A 15719-nucleotide genomic window follows, 5' to 3' on the forward strand; every position below is an offset into this window, starting at 1 on the left:
TGCTGCTTTGGAGCCACTGAGAGTGGAAGAGAGAGATAAGGATGCATAGAATAAAAAACGGTTACTCACCCAAAGTCGCCTTTGAGATCCATTATCAGCATGTGTCCAGCACCACCCTCCTTCCCACCCATCCTTCCACCCCCGTTGTCACTGACTCCCCTACTTCTTGCACTCTGAAAAGTCTAAAGGACAGAGAGAGTGTTGACCCTGCTCTTTCCTTTCTGCCGCCTCTTGGGAGGAAGCACACAGGCATGTCCCTAGCAGGTGGGGACTGGCAACAACACTCCAAACTTGAATGTAAGCACAGTGAGTGCAGAACCTTAGATGAACTGCAGTTACCCTAAGGCACTAATTACTTTTTATAAGCGGTCTTCTAGCCTGTAGCAATGACCTCTGCGTGTTGAGCCTTTCACTTCTCTGGCAGCTGTCATTTCCCACAGAACCTTCTGACAACTCAAAACACGTTCTACAAGCAAGGTCCCTTTTGTGTTCTTTGTCATACGATAGTCTGAGACTGGTAACAGTTTAACTATTTTTTATTTGAAGTAGGCTTCCTTCCTTACTTCCTATGTGGGAAGCTGAAAGAGAGTTACAAATCCACATCTGTGTAGGTGGTAGACAGATATGGAATATTTTTTTAGATGAGATACCTTTTAAAAAACTTAAATTAAAAAGTACCCAGGCTGGCTATTCACTGGAGACAATAAGAATGGAATTTACTGTTTCAAGGGTACTTATACATTTTAGTCTATCTAAAGTGCTACATCTGTCAGACAGCAGGGTCTGACCAATGGGAGCTTTTAGCTGAGTTTGCCACCACTTTTGCAGAAGCAGTCCGTCCTATTTCAGGATTATTCCAGCAGGTGCTGAGGAAATGTGAACCAAAACGTATCTCTTCAGAGGAAGACGATCTACCAGACCACAATCTTCAGTGTAACAGCTTCTGTCAGCCTTGTGAACATTTTACTTGCCGCATATTCCAGTACTAAATGTTGTGAATTGAAGAGCAAAATGTTGCTACAACTTGAAAACTATTGTCATTTAAACTGGGAGTGACACTTTCAGGGCTCTAAGGTTGTGTGATTAAGATTGAATGTCAATTGTCTCATGCAGTTTAGGCATCTCTGCTGTATGTATTGTACGGTGTGTTTGATAAAATGAAATATACTTAAAAAGAACTTCATATACACTGTGTAAAATTTCTCAGAAAAGAATGTGTATACTCTGGCATCATTTAAGTTGCACAACATCTATCTTTTTAAATGACAGAAAATGATTAAATTATGCCTGCTAAGGCTCTTGTCCTGCAATGGAGCTCTTCACATACATCAAGTTAAGCACATTTGGAAACCTTTGTGGGATCAGAGTCAAAACTAGCAGGACTTAGAGCAAGGTATTAACTAAAATGTGGTTTCACAAAGCTAAACCACTACCTGTCTACTTCTTGAACTGTGGAAAGCCTGTGGCAGTCATGTCCAGGAACAGTGCTCTAAAAACCCACAGTTGAAGAACAATTGCTATGCTTCATGTTTTTGGGTTTTTTCATATGGAATATCCTAGAATGCTGTAGTTGACTGAAGCTACAAAGGGCTTGGTCGATCTGTGTCCAATGTTGAATCTTGCTGCAGTGACCCTATATAAGCCATGAAGCTGTTGTTCTGATGTCCCCAATCATAGATTTCTGGAGCGAAGCTAAAAAAACAAAACAGAAGAATCAATGACTCATGGTTTAATTCTCTCAGCTTGTCAAATAATTAAATGGGGGGGATGGAATATCATTTCATTTTACACAAATTGTAGAGATACTTTAGCCAGAAGATGTTATTTCACTCTACAACAAACATTTAGCTATTATTTACAACTCATTTAGCTATTCATTCATTTTTTTAAATCTGCCTCATGGGCTAAGGGAATAGCCATGAATTTGAGAGGCTACCAGTTAAAATCCTGTCCAGTTAATTAGTGACCAAAGTTTCCCACCACCTCCCTCCCTTCCACCTTATGGGTCTCCATGCCCAAACTGGAGTTTTGGATCATTGGTATCTTATTGCTAAACAATAGAGGTGCACCAATATATTGGTCCATATCATATTGGCACCGATAAAAAGAAAATTGACCCAATTGGCAATTGGCTTTTCTTGGCCGATGAGGCCAATAACGTCACCTATATATGCCATTTGCATGACCAGACACAGCATGAACGTGACCATGAACGCAACCCAGCAGCTTGGAGAACAACATTTGGCCAGTAAGTCTGGGTGGGGGAGGGGTAAGGAAGGTGCATTGGGGGGCAGATTGAGGCCCCCACAGTGAGGGAGGGAGTGGGGCTGGGGTAGGTGTTGCACAGCCAGGGTGGGGTGGGGCATAGGACAGAGCCACGGGTGGCTAGTCCAGGGAGGAGGGGCAGCTCCCTGCCTCTGTGTGGACCCCTGGGGGAGGCATGGGGGATACGTGCCCCCAGATTTGTGCGCATGGCAAGGATGGGCTGGCTGCTGCAGGTTAGGGGCCGGGGCCTGTGCCTCCCTCTTCCTGGCAAGGGGGCTGAGCCAGGGCTGTGCTTGGGGTGGGCGAGGGCAAGGCGGGAGGCAGAGGCACTGGGATGGGGGACTACAGGAGGGTTATGGCAAATTTTGACATGGCTGTAGCCCACCCCATAGTCCTCCCCTCACAGTACTGCTACCCACCCCACCTCACCCTAGTGCAGCCCCGGCCTAGTCGCCCCACCAGAAAGAGGCTGGTGCAGCCCCCAGCCTCAAACCCACAGTGGGCAGCCTGCCCTCCCCCTACACACAAATCTGGGAGGCACATGGGGGTGTGCACAGCAACAGGGAACTGACCCCCCCCCCATGTCCCCTCCTACTCCCCCCACAAAAAATTGCCCATGGCTCCATCCCATGTCCCACTCTGGCCCCTGCCCCAACCCAACCCAGCTCCCTCCCTCACCGTGGAGGCCTTGTTCTGCCCCCCCTTCTCTCCCCCATGTCCGTTCCCCTCCCCTCCTCTCCCCAGACTTATTGGCTGGACACTGCTCTCCAAGCTGCCAGGCTGCATATTGGCTATCAGATTGGTATCAGCTGATATGACTGGCTAATAATCAGCCATCGGTACCAGCCAGTTCTATCTTTATCGGTGTGCCCCTACTAGATAATAATTGCTATATCCTAGAAAATTAGTATTCTTTGCCTGTCTCCAATCCTATTCCACTTCAATTTGGAACCATATAGCACTGTTGGTACTAAATATATCTTGTGTCAATGCTCAGGGTAGTTCGTGCTTGGTTGGTAACTCTCCCAGGCTGCCAGGCTGTAGGCAGTTTTAGGCACTCGCCTTTTTCTCTGGCTGGCATTCCCTATCTCTATGACCAATATGGTTGGTTCTTTTTCTTCTTCCCACTTTTTTGAAGTAGGGCCTCTTAGACTATACTGTGTGTCTGATCTTCAAGTCTGCTATTGTACAAGTCAGCATGTGTCAAACTAACATACAGTTGCTGTAATCTAGAGTGTGATAACTGTAGATAGACAGGATTAGCAAATCAATGGTTGCGGTAAGGAAAAAACTGCTGTATTCATATTATTCAACCATGTGTTAACTGGAAAAAATGAGTTACAAGCACTGGATCTGGATTGATGGAGAGAACTGGTTATCAATTGAGCCTTCATTTAAAATTTGTTCTTGTTCCTCAGATTTTATTTATTTATTTATTGGTAAGGGACTACTTATTAGTGAGTATCAAATGCACAGGAACCTGTATTTTGCCAGCAATACAAGATGTGTCTCTTTGGTCGCATCTGCATGAGATGCTTATTGCACATTGAACTAATTCTACTGTGCATTAGCACAGCTGGCCAAAACCGCGCTAATGTGCCACAGTAGCTTTAATCCAATGCACATTAAATGTCACACAAAAAGCATTCATCTTCACTAATGCTAAGTAGTGCTGATTATGGCACATTAAGTTAGTACCTGTTATTACAGCTACTAAACTTAATGCACCGTAATTATGGAGCATGAATGAACATGTAGACACAACCTCTGAATTGTATGTTTACACCTATAAAAATATGGCCTGATGTCTTTAGCAGGGGGTGAAACAATTATAACTCCATACAGAAATTGATGACTGACTAGATGGCCCTACATCAATTTATGTCCCCTAGGAATTAGACCCACTGCTTTTAATTATAGCTATATCTGCAAATGAACTCCAGGTTTTAATGAATGATTCTTCTTTTGTGATAAATTATACACAGGAAACCCTCTTTCATCTCTTCATCTACATTTACAACAAGAGTAGTGGTGTCTAACTTTTCATGTGAATCTGATCACAATCTTCTGATCATTTTTCTTAGAACCTCTGAACCCAGGGAAAATAACTGCCATAGGCTGAATAGCTCAAGGGGTTTGACCTTTGATTCAAATACGATTTGAACATTTAGGAAATCAGACCTGTGCAACTTTTCAAAACCATGGTAAAGCTAATGCCACTTAAGTGGTTTAGGCTCTCTCTTCTACTCCATTCTGGTTATAAGTGTCTTTGAATCTAGTGAAAGCAATTGAATCTGTTTAAGCCTCACTGTTCCTCCGGTAAATTTAGTCCCAAATATTCAGGGCTAGATTCCCAAAGGTCAGCAGCACTAAAGCCAGCCAACAATCTACTTGGGCAAGATTATTTATGATCTTCTGTTACTGTGGGGAGTAGCCTTTTTCTTTGTGACAAAAATGCTTTGCAACAAACTGGTTAAAATAAGGTACAAGTGATCCAAGTGGGAAGGTTATTGCATTTGACCTTGTCTTGTCTGAGCTGGCATCCCTGGTGAGTATGTGATGATCTGCTTCAATTGCACACGTAGTACACAAAACTGGCTATGAAAAAGTTATTTTTTCTTTAGGTGCTCCTGTTTCTTTCCCCTGCCTCATGTAGTCAATTTGGTGGGGAGCTGAAGTATCACAATACAGTCTATCTTCCTGGGTCTGATTTAATAAACTCTCAAGCACCACTTACCCTGGCACTCCACTCCTCAAGGCTCCATCCCACCAGAACAGTCAGTACTCAAAGCCCCCCTTTCACATTTCATCCCACCACAACAAATAGTGATTTACCTTTGTTTATTTGTTGCTTCCTATCCCAATGTATCTTGCTCTCAGGCTTAAATCCTTAGTGGCACATGAAGTGCAAGTTCTATATTTTCTATTCTTAAATGGTCAAGCTCAAAACTGAAAGGAGAGATTTAGGTCCTGCCTTCTAGGAGGCTGGCACGCTCCTTTACAATGTAATGGTTTTTAAGAACTTAAAAATAACTTCATTCTGTTCTCTCAGTGTTTCTATACAGCCATTTTGGCGCTCTTTTCCTGTAGCCCTACGTGCACATACTCACCGAGTTTGTCCCCGACAGTACCCTCTCCTTTCCAAAGACCTCCAGATAGTATCATGAGTTGGTTGAGAGCATTACATTAAAATGAGTATAATGTTTTACAGTAGCCTGACAGATAACAATCCCTTCCTTCTCTAGCCATATCCAGAGCAAAAATTGAACTGTTCACTCTTCTTCTCACCTGCTCTGTACACTTTGCGGTGAAATGTGCCAGGCCAAATCATCATCACTGTCATATCTGCGAGGGTTGTCAAAGAAGTAGGATCTTGGGCTGAATCCATGACTTGGGACCATTCCAGGGTTTGTCTGGGGGAAGAAACCCTTACTCAGTAACAGCAGTAGCCCCACCACTTAGTTCCTGAACATTTGCATGTTGGTGCTCCTTTGAATGTTGGGGAAAGACTACTGTACTTACTGTCCATTGGCAATTAACAATGTAGACGGCAAATCAAGAGTTGTGCCCTGACAAAACTGAACTCACAACTTTTATTTCTGAACAATGCCTGAGACTGCCCAAAACCACCATTTTCTAGTGTTCCGTTTTGGAGAGCAACATGTTGGGAGAAGCAAAACATAACAAATCTCCCTAGGATATTTCTACTTAATTAAAACCTTTGTTAAATCTGAAAAGCAGAACAACAAGTTGGTATTTCACTAAATCTGAGTTGTTTTCTAGATCTTCCAAACTAACAGACACATTTGGTTTTAACTTCACCCTTAACAGATAATCATCTAGCTTGTAATTTTTCTTTCTAGAAGGTGAGCAACTGCAATATGTAGTTCTATATTAGAATACAATGCTATGGGAATCCTTGGACTCCCTCTTCAGACTAACACGGCTAACTACATCTCCCCCTCTTGTGACACACGTGCATGAAAGCTCATATTGTTGCTCTGCTGAAGAATCTGGGAATAAGACTTTTGTTGACTCTGATACTGAGAATTTATAGGTTTAGCTTTAATGAGCCTGTCTGTTTTAACACACTTGCTTTTTTTTGGTTTTCTGCTCAAGAGTACATCCATCAGCACAGTCTGGTTTTTTTTCCTACCCAAAACAAAACTGTGGCATCTAGTTAAATGTTGAACTGCAAAACAAAATAAGCTGAAGCCACAGGATTGTCCAAATAAGAATTAACTAGCTCATCCTAGCTCCATCCTTAGCAAACTTCTCAAGTGGTAGGACCGGCATTATTTAGACAAGCCTTTAAAAGGGTAGCTAATGTGTTGGCTGCTATGGTGTTCTTCTGATCTTTATTAAGAGTATATAGTCCATCTTGTGTAATGTTTAACTTCGGTATGATTTCCTGTGAGTAGTGGGCTCACAGGTCAGACCCTGCATTGCCATGTATGAAGAACATGTACTCCCTCGTATCTGAACCAGAGGGCTTTTGTGAATCTATTTCATATAATCCTAAATGTAGGAGTGAAACAAAAATATCTTTCCCTCTATCAATAAATAAAATAAGCTTCAATTAATATTTTAACATTAAAAGAACAGCACCACTGGCTCCACCTACTAATCAGTGCATTTTTTGTGCAATGCTAATTCCTTTGCAGTGCAAAGTCCAGGATTATTGAGATCTAACACAGCTAACTCTAAGGAACAGAGCCAGGACAATTTTCTAGGAGAAAGCCAGTGAATGAAAAATCCTTCTAGAGTTAAAGTGCATAGAGACTTACTACTTCTTTGTTCAGCTTGGTTGTATCATTGTCTCTTAAATTTATAGCCTGATAAAAGGGACTTAATTAACCTGTTAGGATTGTTAATTTAAAAAAAAAATTAGTAGTCTTGGAGATTAAACCCTTCTTTTTTATAGGATGGGAACTATACCAACTAATAGTAGTGAAAATTATTTCCCTACATATTGACATATCCCAAATCAACATGGAGAGACCTTCAGGCAGCAGAAAATATTTAAGGCACTCTCCTTAAGTTCAAGGTATTCTTATAATCCTCAATCATTTCATTTTATGGACATTTACATGTTGCTTAATATGCAATCAAAGATGTCAGCTAGCACCAAGTGTAGTGGTGGCTTTTTGAGACTTGTTAACTTTTTCAAGGGGAATTAGGCTGAGACCATCATTATGCCACTTAGCGGGATTTGCATTAACACTGCAGAAATGGAAGGGTCTGTAATCTGTGCCCACACTCCTTTGCTATCTAATCTCCCATAAGGCAAAGACTTGTTTAAGAGGAAGTGGTAAGGCTAGATGCTCAAGAACACTTGTTTTATTTTTAGTGAGAAGAGTTAGAAAACGAGAAATAAAAATGTGGAGCAGTAAAAGCTAACTATAAAATTGGACTCGGAAAGCTGTACCTACAAAAGGTGCAAACTGGTTTTACTCACAAGGTCTTTTGTAGGATTTCGAACACGGAAAAAATACACAACTAAAGAAGTGGGCAGCAGCTCCCAGACAAAAAGGATCACTCCAAATACGACATACCCAGCATCTCCCAGCTGACACTTGAGATCTGCCTGTTGAAAAGTCAGACAGGGCTTGTGATTAGAAATGAGAATGTAAGTTAGGTTACAAACTGTTAGAACCCATGACAAGACAGAGCTTGCTAACGGTGAACTGTATGTAAACAGTTAGCTTTTCCTAAAAAAGAAAAGCAACAACTTAGCCTAGCTATCAGTACTTAATTATTATAACCCATTTGGAAAGAAACAAACTCTGCATTTTGTTGAACAGTTTTCACTTGCCTCTTTTTTGTTTTTCCTTTTCATGATTATCTTCCTTGATTTCCCCTCTCTCCCCTCCGCACCCAAGGCTGTCGCCAAGACTTTCCCCTCTCGCCCCTCCCCACCCAAGACCTGAGCACAGTGGCTGCCTGCCAAGCTGAGACTGCTGGGAAAGTGACACAGCTGCATTAGAAAATGAGAAGCTAGCTTTGTCATTTCTTGTAGTTGATGAAGAGTGTAGGGGTCCAAGCACTGCACAGCACTTCTGGGGGCACAGCTGACTCTTCAGCTTTTAAATTTAAAAGATCTGACATTACCAAACTGTGCACATTGTTAGTCTAAGCAATTGTTGTGTTATCTTTGAATTCCTTCCCAGTCTTCCTGCTGCTGTTCGATACAGTCCTTGAGATGGGATTGTATCCTTGTACAGCACCTCAGAAAAGCAGGGATTGACTTCAGCTGGGTTCCCTGGACAGGACCATAATGCACAGGATGACCTAAACTTTCAGAAAAAACTGATTTTTGGGTGCCCCACCTCAGATCTCTTTAAGACAGCTGTAATTGGTCATCCAAGAGGTAATATACCCAAAACAACTAACCATTATTTACTATTTAGCCTAGTTATTAATAAGTTCTGAGTTCCTAAAACACCAGAGGCTTTACAAGTGTCTTATGGTAGCATGATAGCTGCCCTCTTGGCTGACACATTGGGAACTAATGCAAGGACCACCTGAGTTAAAGGCACAGGCTATTCTGATACCATCAGAGGAGGTAATGCACTCTTGCAAGTGGTCTTCAATACCAGGCAGCATGTACTGCAACGGTCCAGGCCTCTGGTAGGCAGAAGCAATAGGCCTTTATGTAGGTGAGTGCCTTCCTGTCCTTGTGGCAGCTGAGGAGAAGCATAACAAACAGGAAAGCAGCTTGGATATAGGGCTACCCACTGAATTGTGTTGCCCTCACTTTTAGGCCAACCCTTATAGATAAAGATCCACTGGAACCTCTTCACCTTTAAGTGATGTAAACAATGGGCACTGACAGAAGTGACATTTATTGTGCAATCGGTCCCCTGAAAGCACTCTACAGCCAGGTTGTGACAGAAATGCATGGCTACAGAGTGCTTTGAAAGAGGCTGATTGCACGACAAATTAACTGTCATCCAATGAGGGTTCAAATGAAGGTGCTCCAAAGCAGAACCCCTTAGGTAACTTCTGTTAGTCCCAGCCCAGTCCCAGCCCACCTCTGCTGCTGTCTGAGAAAGGAGAATGAGGGAGTGGGAGAGAGCTGATGCCTGGGGTTTGCCCACCCTGAGCTAGGAGGGGGAGGTGGGGGAAGCAGGTGGATTGGTGGTTTTTTGACTGCTTTTTCTCCTATAAATAAATTATTTTTTCTCTATAGTTTTATGATTGTGGTTCCTGTTTCTGGGACAGAAGAAACTTAGAGCATTGAATTTTAAAAATGAATTGAAAGGATTTTTTTGCATTACTAATTGTGCAACAGTGCTTCTTATCAGGAGTTAATCAGCATGCAAAATTGGTTTTCCTTCTTAGCTGTAATCTTCATACTTGCCTGATCTGATACGTTGTACCAGTCATAATCAAAAGAATTGACTTTCTTGGTTTGAGAAAAAGATAAGATGAAAAGGTTGTAACAGGCTCGTGAGGTATAAAGCAGTATAACGGTCACTCCTATACTTGTCACTTGACATACAGATGAACCCTAGAAGAGAAAGTGAAATATGTTTTAATATTGATGTGTCTGATATTGGCAAGATAACCAGTCTGTATGGTCTTTGAGAGTCTCTGCCTTTTGGGGGGTTTAATCTGCAATTTTTAATGTAAGTGGCTTACCATGTGAGGGAGATACTTCCAGACACTAGAGGAAAGGGTCAGTTACTCTGCCTACAGCTGCAGAAAGTGCTAATCTTTAAATACTTGCAGTAGCATCCTCAGGATTAGAGATAGGAAAGAAAACCTATTTGCTAGATCACCCAGTCCATCCTTATATATCCAGGAAGACCACATCAGAGGTAGAACATCCTGTATCAGATATTGAACTGATTAGTAAGTACAGAATACCCAGTAACAGACTGGGATCAAGCACATTTTATACGTGCAGCACATCCTGCCCTGCAGACTGGCCTGCGTTCTGGTTTAGGGTCAACAATACAGGCTCAGGGAGGGGGGTAAAGTGGGAGAGAGGACTGGAAGAGTAGAGTGAGCATGGGGGCAGTAAGTAGATTTGGCATCAGGAGGTTGGAATTAGGTCATGGAATGTTTTTGGGAATCAGGGGAGGCTTGGAAATACTCAGAGAAAGGAGATGGCATGACCCACTTACAGGAATGAGAGAGTAACCTAGCTGCTGTGTGCTGAACCCTCAGAAACTCAGCACAGAAACAGATTCAATGCCTGTAGAAATAAGAATTAGTTTTGCTTTCCAGTGCAAAGCCTAGTCCTCTTCCTGGGGTCATCTAAGCAGATGGGAACATAGTAATGTCTCTGCCACTGCTGTGGCTGGCACTGGAGTGCCCTTGTCTCCTGCTTTATAGTTGTAGAATACTGTAAAATGTTTTCAGTTTTGTTTCCATGAAGTGTGTTGTAGCCATGATGTGTAAGAGGACAATTTTTAGGGTTTGGACAAAAATTACTGCCTGTGAATGCAGGGGACTGGACTTGAGGCTCTATGCTGCCTTTTTGTTTTTAATTTGAGACAGGAGGTGATTAATGAGCCTATGAGGCAGGACTAAGGTTTGGAGAATTTTTCAGTGCTCTTCTGGGCTAGGGACAGACATTACACATAAACTGGTTTAAGTGATCAGAAACTGGTTTAAACCTGTAACAGAACATAAGTTCAGTGCACATACAACCATTTCAAAATGGCTGAAACTGATTTAAGATAAACCTGGCTGAATGTAGTATCAGACTTAACTGATTTGGGTCAAACCAGTTTATGCAATGTCTGTCCCAGACCCCTTCCTGGTTTAAGTTAAACCAGAGTCCCCTAGCATCCCAGATGCTTTGCAGCCCTGGGCTGTGCTGTGCTTCAAAGAGCAGGGCTGGCTCTGCCCCTCTGCCCCCTAGTCAGAGCTCTGGCAGAGACTGCAGGCACAGAATGAGCTGCCTGGCTTCCCCCTGCCCCCCCACCTCCCGCTTTGCTGCTTGCTGCTCAAGCAGGTATTCCCCTCTCCCTCCCTCCCTCCCATCTCTCACAGCACGGACCCCCAGCCCCATGGACCCTAGGCATGTGGTATGCTAGCTAATGCTGAGAGGTGTCTGTGTGTGTGTGTCTCCAATTTCACTGGGACAGGCAGACAAAACAGTGTCCGCTTAGGGCTTTTTGAAGTTAATCAACAGGTCAGCTGGTAATGTCCCTCCATTCCTTCCTTGGAAAAAGCTGCTTAAGAAGAACTTGAACTAATGGGAAAGGCAAGTTTTTTTGATGGGCTGATAAATGCTATGTTATCAGCCCCTCACTGGCTCCCTTACCTGTCAGGTTTGCAGACAGTATGAAGAAGCAGGGAAAGGGAGACTGAAAAGGTCAATATCATTAACAGATGCATGCACTGCACCCCCCCTTTGCCTCATGGGGTGTGCACACTGCACATACCTTTCCCTTTGCCGGGGTGAGGGGCTGACAGCTGACAACCATTCTGTCCCTTGAGAAGTAAGCAGGGAAAAGCCTGGGACTGTGTAGGCCAGGGTCAGGGTTTACAACCCTCCTTAATCAAAGCGTCCTGCTGTGGCCTGGCCACACCCCTTCCCTCCCCTCCACTCAGCACTGTTGAAGGGAAGGGAGGGCTGCTCTAGTACCTCCTGGCTTCTAGCCTGAGCCACTGAAGGCATGTGCCTGCATTTGTTCAGTCCAGAGAGAATGTCTGTGCAGTTGCAAACTTATTCAATCTAGGCAGGTTAGACTAACCTGCAAAGATTAATTCAATTCAGACTCAGGCTTTTTTGAATATCTGTCCCTAGCCCTGAAAATCAAGCAAACATTCACACAAGGGCACTATGGAAAGGAAAAGGCTCAAAAGTTGATGGTTGGCCTGGTGGCAAATGAAGAAAAAAGAATTAGGACTGAGTGGTGTGGATCACTAGAAGCAATATAATTCAGCCCTTTAGGGAAAGTGAAATGCTTCATTTCCATCCCATGGGACACCCCCTACCATCCTCTTTCCTTTAGCAGAAATGTATAGTACTATAAATGGGTCCAAAGCATAAGAGAACTGGAGAGCTGCTGTTCTCATCACGGGACCTCTTACATGAGGTGGTAGGTGCAGGGGCAGATCCAGAATTTGGCAAGGGTCGGGGGGGGGGAAGAAGGGAGTTGGGACCAGCCACTCATATGGCAGGGGTGGCTGTGCCCCTCTTCCCAGCCTCTACCTCCCAACCCACAGGTTGGGAGAGGAGGGGAACCACCCTGAAGGAGCCTCTGGGGACGTTTTAAAGTTCTCAAAGAGGCTAAGAAAACTCCCTTCCTCTCTGTGCTCAAAGGCATGTTCCCTCCCTTCCTCTTCTGCCTCCCTCCTCCAGTTGCTGTTTTTCCTGCTATCCCAACAATGGGATGCTTCAAAGCTACTCCTGCCTGCTCCTGCCAGGCTGTGTGGGGACTTATCTGGGATCAACAGCATCAGCAATGGGGAGGGGCTGGGTTCCCCCACACTGCCAGGAGCAGGCATGGGAAGTTGCAGCCCCAGTCACTGTCCTAAGTGAGATCAGCCCCCGCACAGCTCAGCTGAAGTGGGCAAGAGCAGCTCTCCCCCATCCCCAGGAGAGTGGAGAAAGGAAGAAGGGAAGAGGAAGGGACATGACTCTGAGCCTGGAGGGGATGGGGGCGGGATAGGGTGGGGGGAGAGGTGAGATTCTCTTTTGCTTTGGGGACTTCTTTAAAGTCCCCAGAGGCTCCAGCAGCACATACCAATCTGAAAGGGGGGTGCAGCCATGCCACTGCACCCCTTCCAGATCTGCCCCGGGTAGGGGAAATGAAAGAGCCTCCTTGGACAAAAAAGCATAATTCCAAGTTCTCTAGGGGGCACTGGTAGTAGGATCAAAGGCATGGAACAACATGGAGACAGTTATTTAATTATTGTCTCATTTCACCATGCTGTCATACTCCAGAACCATCCCACAAAACACAAAACCTTTCTCTACGTGTTTTTTTTCTGTATGAAGGCCTTTTCTCCCTTATAATTACCACAAAATTTAAAGGAAGGTGAGCCCTTTAATAGCTGAGACCAACTATACACCAGCTCTATTACTTTTTCTGCACATGGGCAGGCAGCACAAAATAGCCAAGGGCAGAGGCAGGCAACAGCCCAGCACAAGTGCCAAAATGTGGCACACAAAGGCATTTTGCTTGGCACACACTCCTTGGGGCAGAGAATGGGGAAGGGGCCAGGGCTGCGCTGCCACAACAAGGATTGAGCCCCTCATGGCTTCCCTGTCATCCAACTCTGGCACGCCAATATCTTACAAGTCAAGGTTGCAGGTGTTTTTGGCACTCTTCCCCCCAGATTTTGCTGACCCGTGGTCTAGGGCATGGTCCTGGGACTTGTCTGATTTGGCTTCCCCTCTCAAATTTGCCACTGACCAGTTGTAAAACACTGGGCAGGGGCTTTAACCTCTTCATAACCCAGCTGTCAGAAGGGAGCCTTTCCAGGGAAGGCTGTACAAAAAGTGAAGACAACTATTGCTATGGTGGGCTGCGTTACCACGCGATGTAGCATGCAGTTGTTTAACTGTACTGATATTATGCTGCTTACTGTCATGTCCATGGGATAGTGATCCTTTCTCCCTCCTTTAAGATAGGTGGAAATTGTGGTCTGACTGCTGATTTTTCTTCAGGTGTGCTCTGCTTTGCAGTTGTTCCAGGCACCTGGAGTCATAGTCTCCTCAGTGTCTGGCCTGCCTGACTTGGGTGTTTGGGTTACTTCCACACTTGCTAGACACTTTAGTTCTCACCTGCCATTCCCAGCTCACCTTCCTCTTTTGTGTAAGCTATGAGAAGGCCATGAGTAACTGTGAGAACAAAAACTGGCAGTGAGCTGAGTGTTCGAGAGGGGAAAGGCACACCTTAACTGATCCCTTCTTTTTTCATTCATGTTATAAAAGCTGAACACATTAAATACATTGTATATAAACCTAACCATTAACACTGGAAGAAAAACTGTTCTTGAGTGAATATATAGGCATCATCCCCCTTCAACCATCATTTCTTCTGATTGACAGGCATCCTGGCACATCCTCTCAGCTAGGGTATTCTATAAACATGTTTAAAAAAATAACCAGATGACTAAAGACTTTGTCTCAGATGACGTGTTAAGCTCATCAATCAATGCTTCCTGGAGGTATGGGTACGACAGTGTAGTTCTACCTGATTGACCAGCCTGATTTAAAATGCTGAAGATAGTACTAGAAATGCCACTTTGAACAGGAGCGTAATATGTTGGCAGGCCTGACCTGTGTTTGTAGTTTTCTGAGCTTGGGGATTTGTGCATATAAGGGAACTGAAACCAGAAATACAATATGTGGCAGTGAAAACTGTGGTCTTGCTAGCAAATGGGAAATGCTATACAGAGGAAACAGTTATATTAGACACTTCTCCCTTCTCGCTCCATGTTGGCAAATCTACTATGTTGTCATGGAAATGGAGAGGAAGGCTGCTGACGGGAGCTGCTGTAAGCATATCCTTACTCAGTTCTCTGCTTTCAAGAAGCAGAAGGGGTCTGGTATTTTCCATGTGGGTTTCCCCAGGCTGCTACATGCTTTTTTTAAATTTCTTTTGACATGGGGGGAGGGGAAGGGCTGGTGCAATACAATATTTAAATATGATGTGTCTTTGATAACTTCTAACTAAACAAATAAAAATGTCCTTTGTTCCCTGTGGGCCAAATCCTCTTGGCCACATTCCAACCTATTAGATAGGACAGAGGCTAGAATGATACAGGATGGGGAAGGGAGAAATAAGGTAGGAGGATTTCTTTCTCCCACACAGTCTATTAAAATTTGCAGTAGCTCTTTACATGTCTGCATCAAAATAATAGAGAGATGCCTTGTCCCCCCCACCCCCTGACAAAGTGACAGGGCTTCTAGTCATGTATGCTCAGCTTCTTTCCTGCGAAGACCCGCCATAAAGTGGGACTCTGTCCTATGCGTGGGTTTTCTGCCTTATGTGCAGATTTTCACTGCAACGTTAGCAAAACTCCCATTGGAGTTCAATAAGAAAAGAAGCAGTAATTCATTACTATCTCTACATTCAAAGTATAAACAAGAGCAATGTCTCACACTACACTTGGCAGGTGTTAAATACACTTACAATGTGAGAAAACATGTGTTCAAGCAGTAAAACAGGTGCAAAGTGCACTCACATAATATCTAAGTTACGACTTTTCACTTGAGGAGTATCTCCAGATTGCAATAAATAAAGTGTGTTCAGCTATTGCCAGATTGGTCCACAAAAATAATGGGAGCAATCTGTGATCCTCACCCAGCCATAACATCATCCAGGGACCCCTTTGCTATGCCAAGTCTCCAGCTGGGAAGAAGAAAGCCACACATGTCAGAAGGAAGGATCCCGGATCTTTTACTTGCCAGGTTCCTTCAGGATTAAGTTGAAAGCTGTGTGCCTGCAGTGCCGGGGGTGGGGGGGGGGGGGGGGGGGGGG

General features: G+C 44.1%; 1 protein-coding gene across 1 annotated transcript in view; it reads right to left on the minus strand.

Moving 5' to 3' along the window:
* Positions 1–518: 518 nt before the first annotated feature.
* Positions 519–15719, minus strand: part of GPR137B (G protein-coupled receptor 137B) — a 35441-nt gene continuing 20240 nt past the window's right edge. Inside the window, exons 4-7 of the mRNA XM_019527381.1 lie at positions 9629–9778; positions 7724–7852; positions 5554–5678; positions 519–1692 (exon numbers count right to left, since the gene is read on the minus strand). Of these exons, the coding sequence (XP_019382926.1) occupies positions 1581–1692; positions 5554–5678; positions 7724–7852; positions 9629–9778 (516 nt within the window). The 3' untranslated portion in view covers positions 519–1580. The remainder of the gene's footprint in view (positions 1693–5553; positions 5679–7723; positions 7853–9628; positions 9779–15719) is intronic.

This window comes from Gavialis gangeticus, unplaced genomic scaffold (genome assembly GCF_001723915.1).
Source record: "Gavialis gangeticus isolate Ggan-Ray unplaced genomic scaffold, GavGan_comp1, whole genome shotgun sequence".
NCBI classification, from domain to species: domain Eukaryota; kingdom Metazoa; phylum Chordata; order Crocodylia; family Gavialidae; genus Gavialis; species Gavialis gangeticus.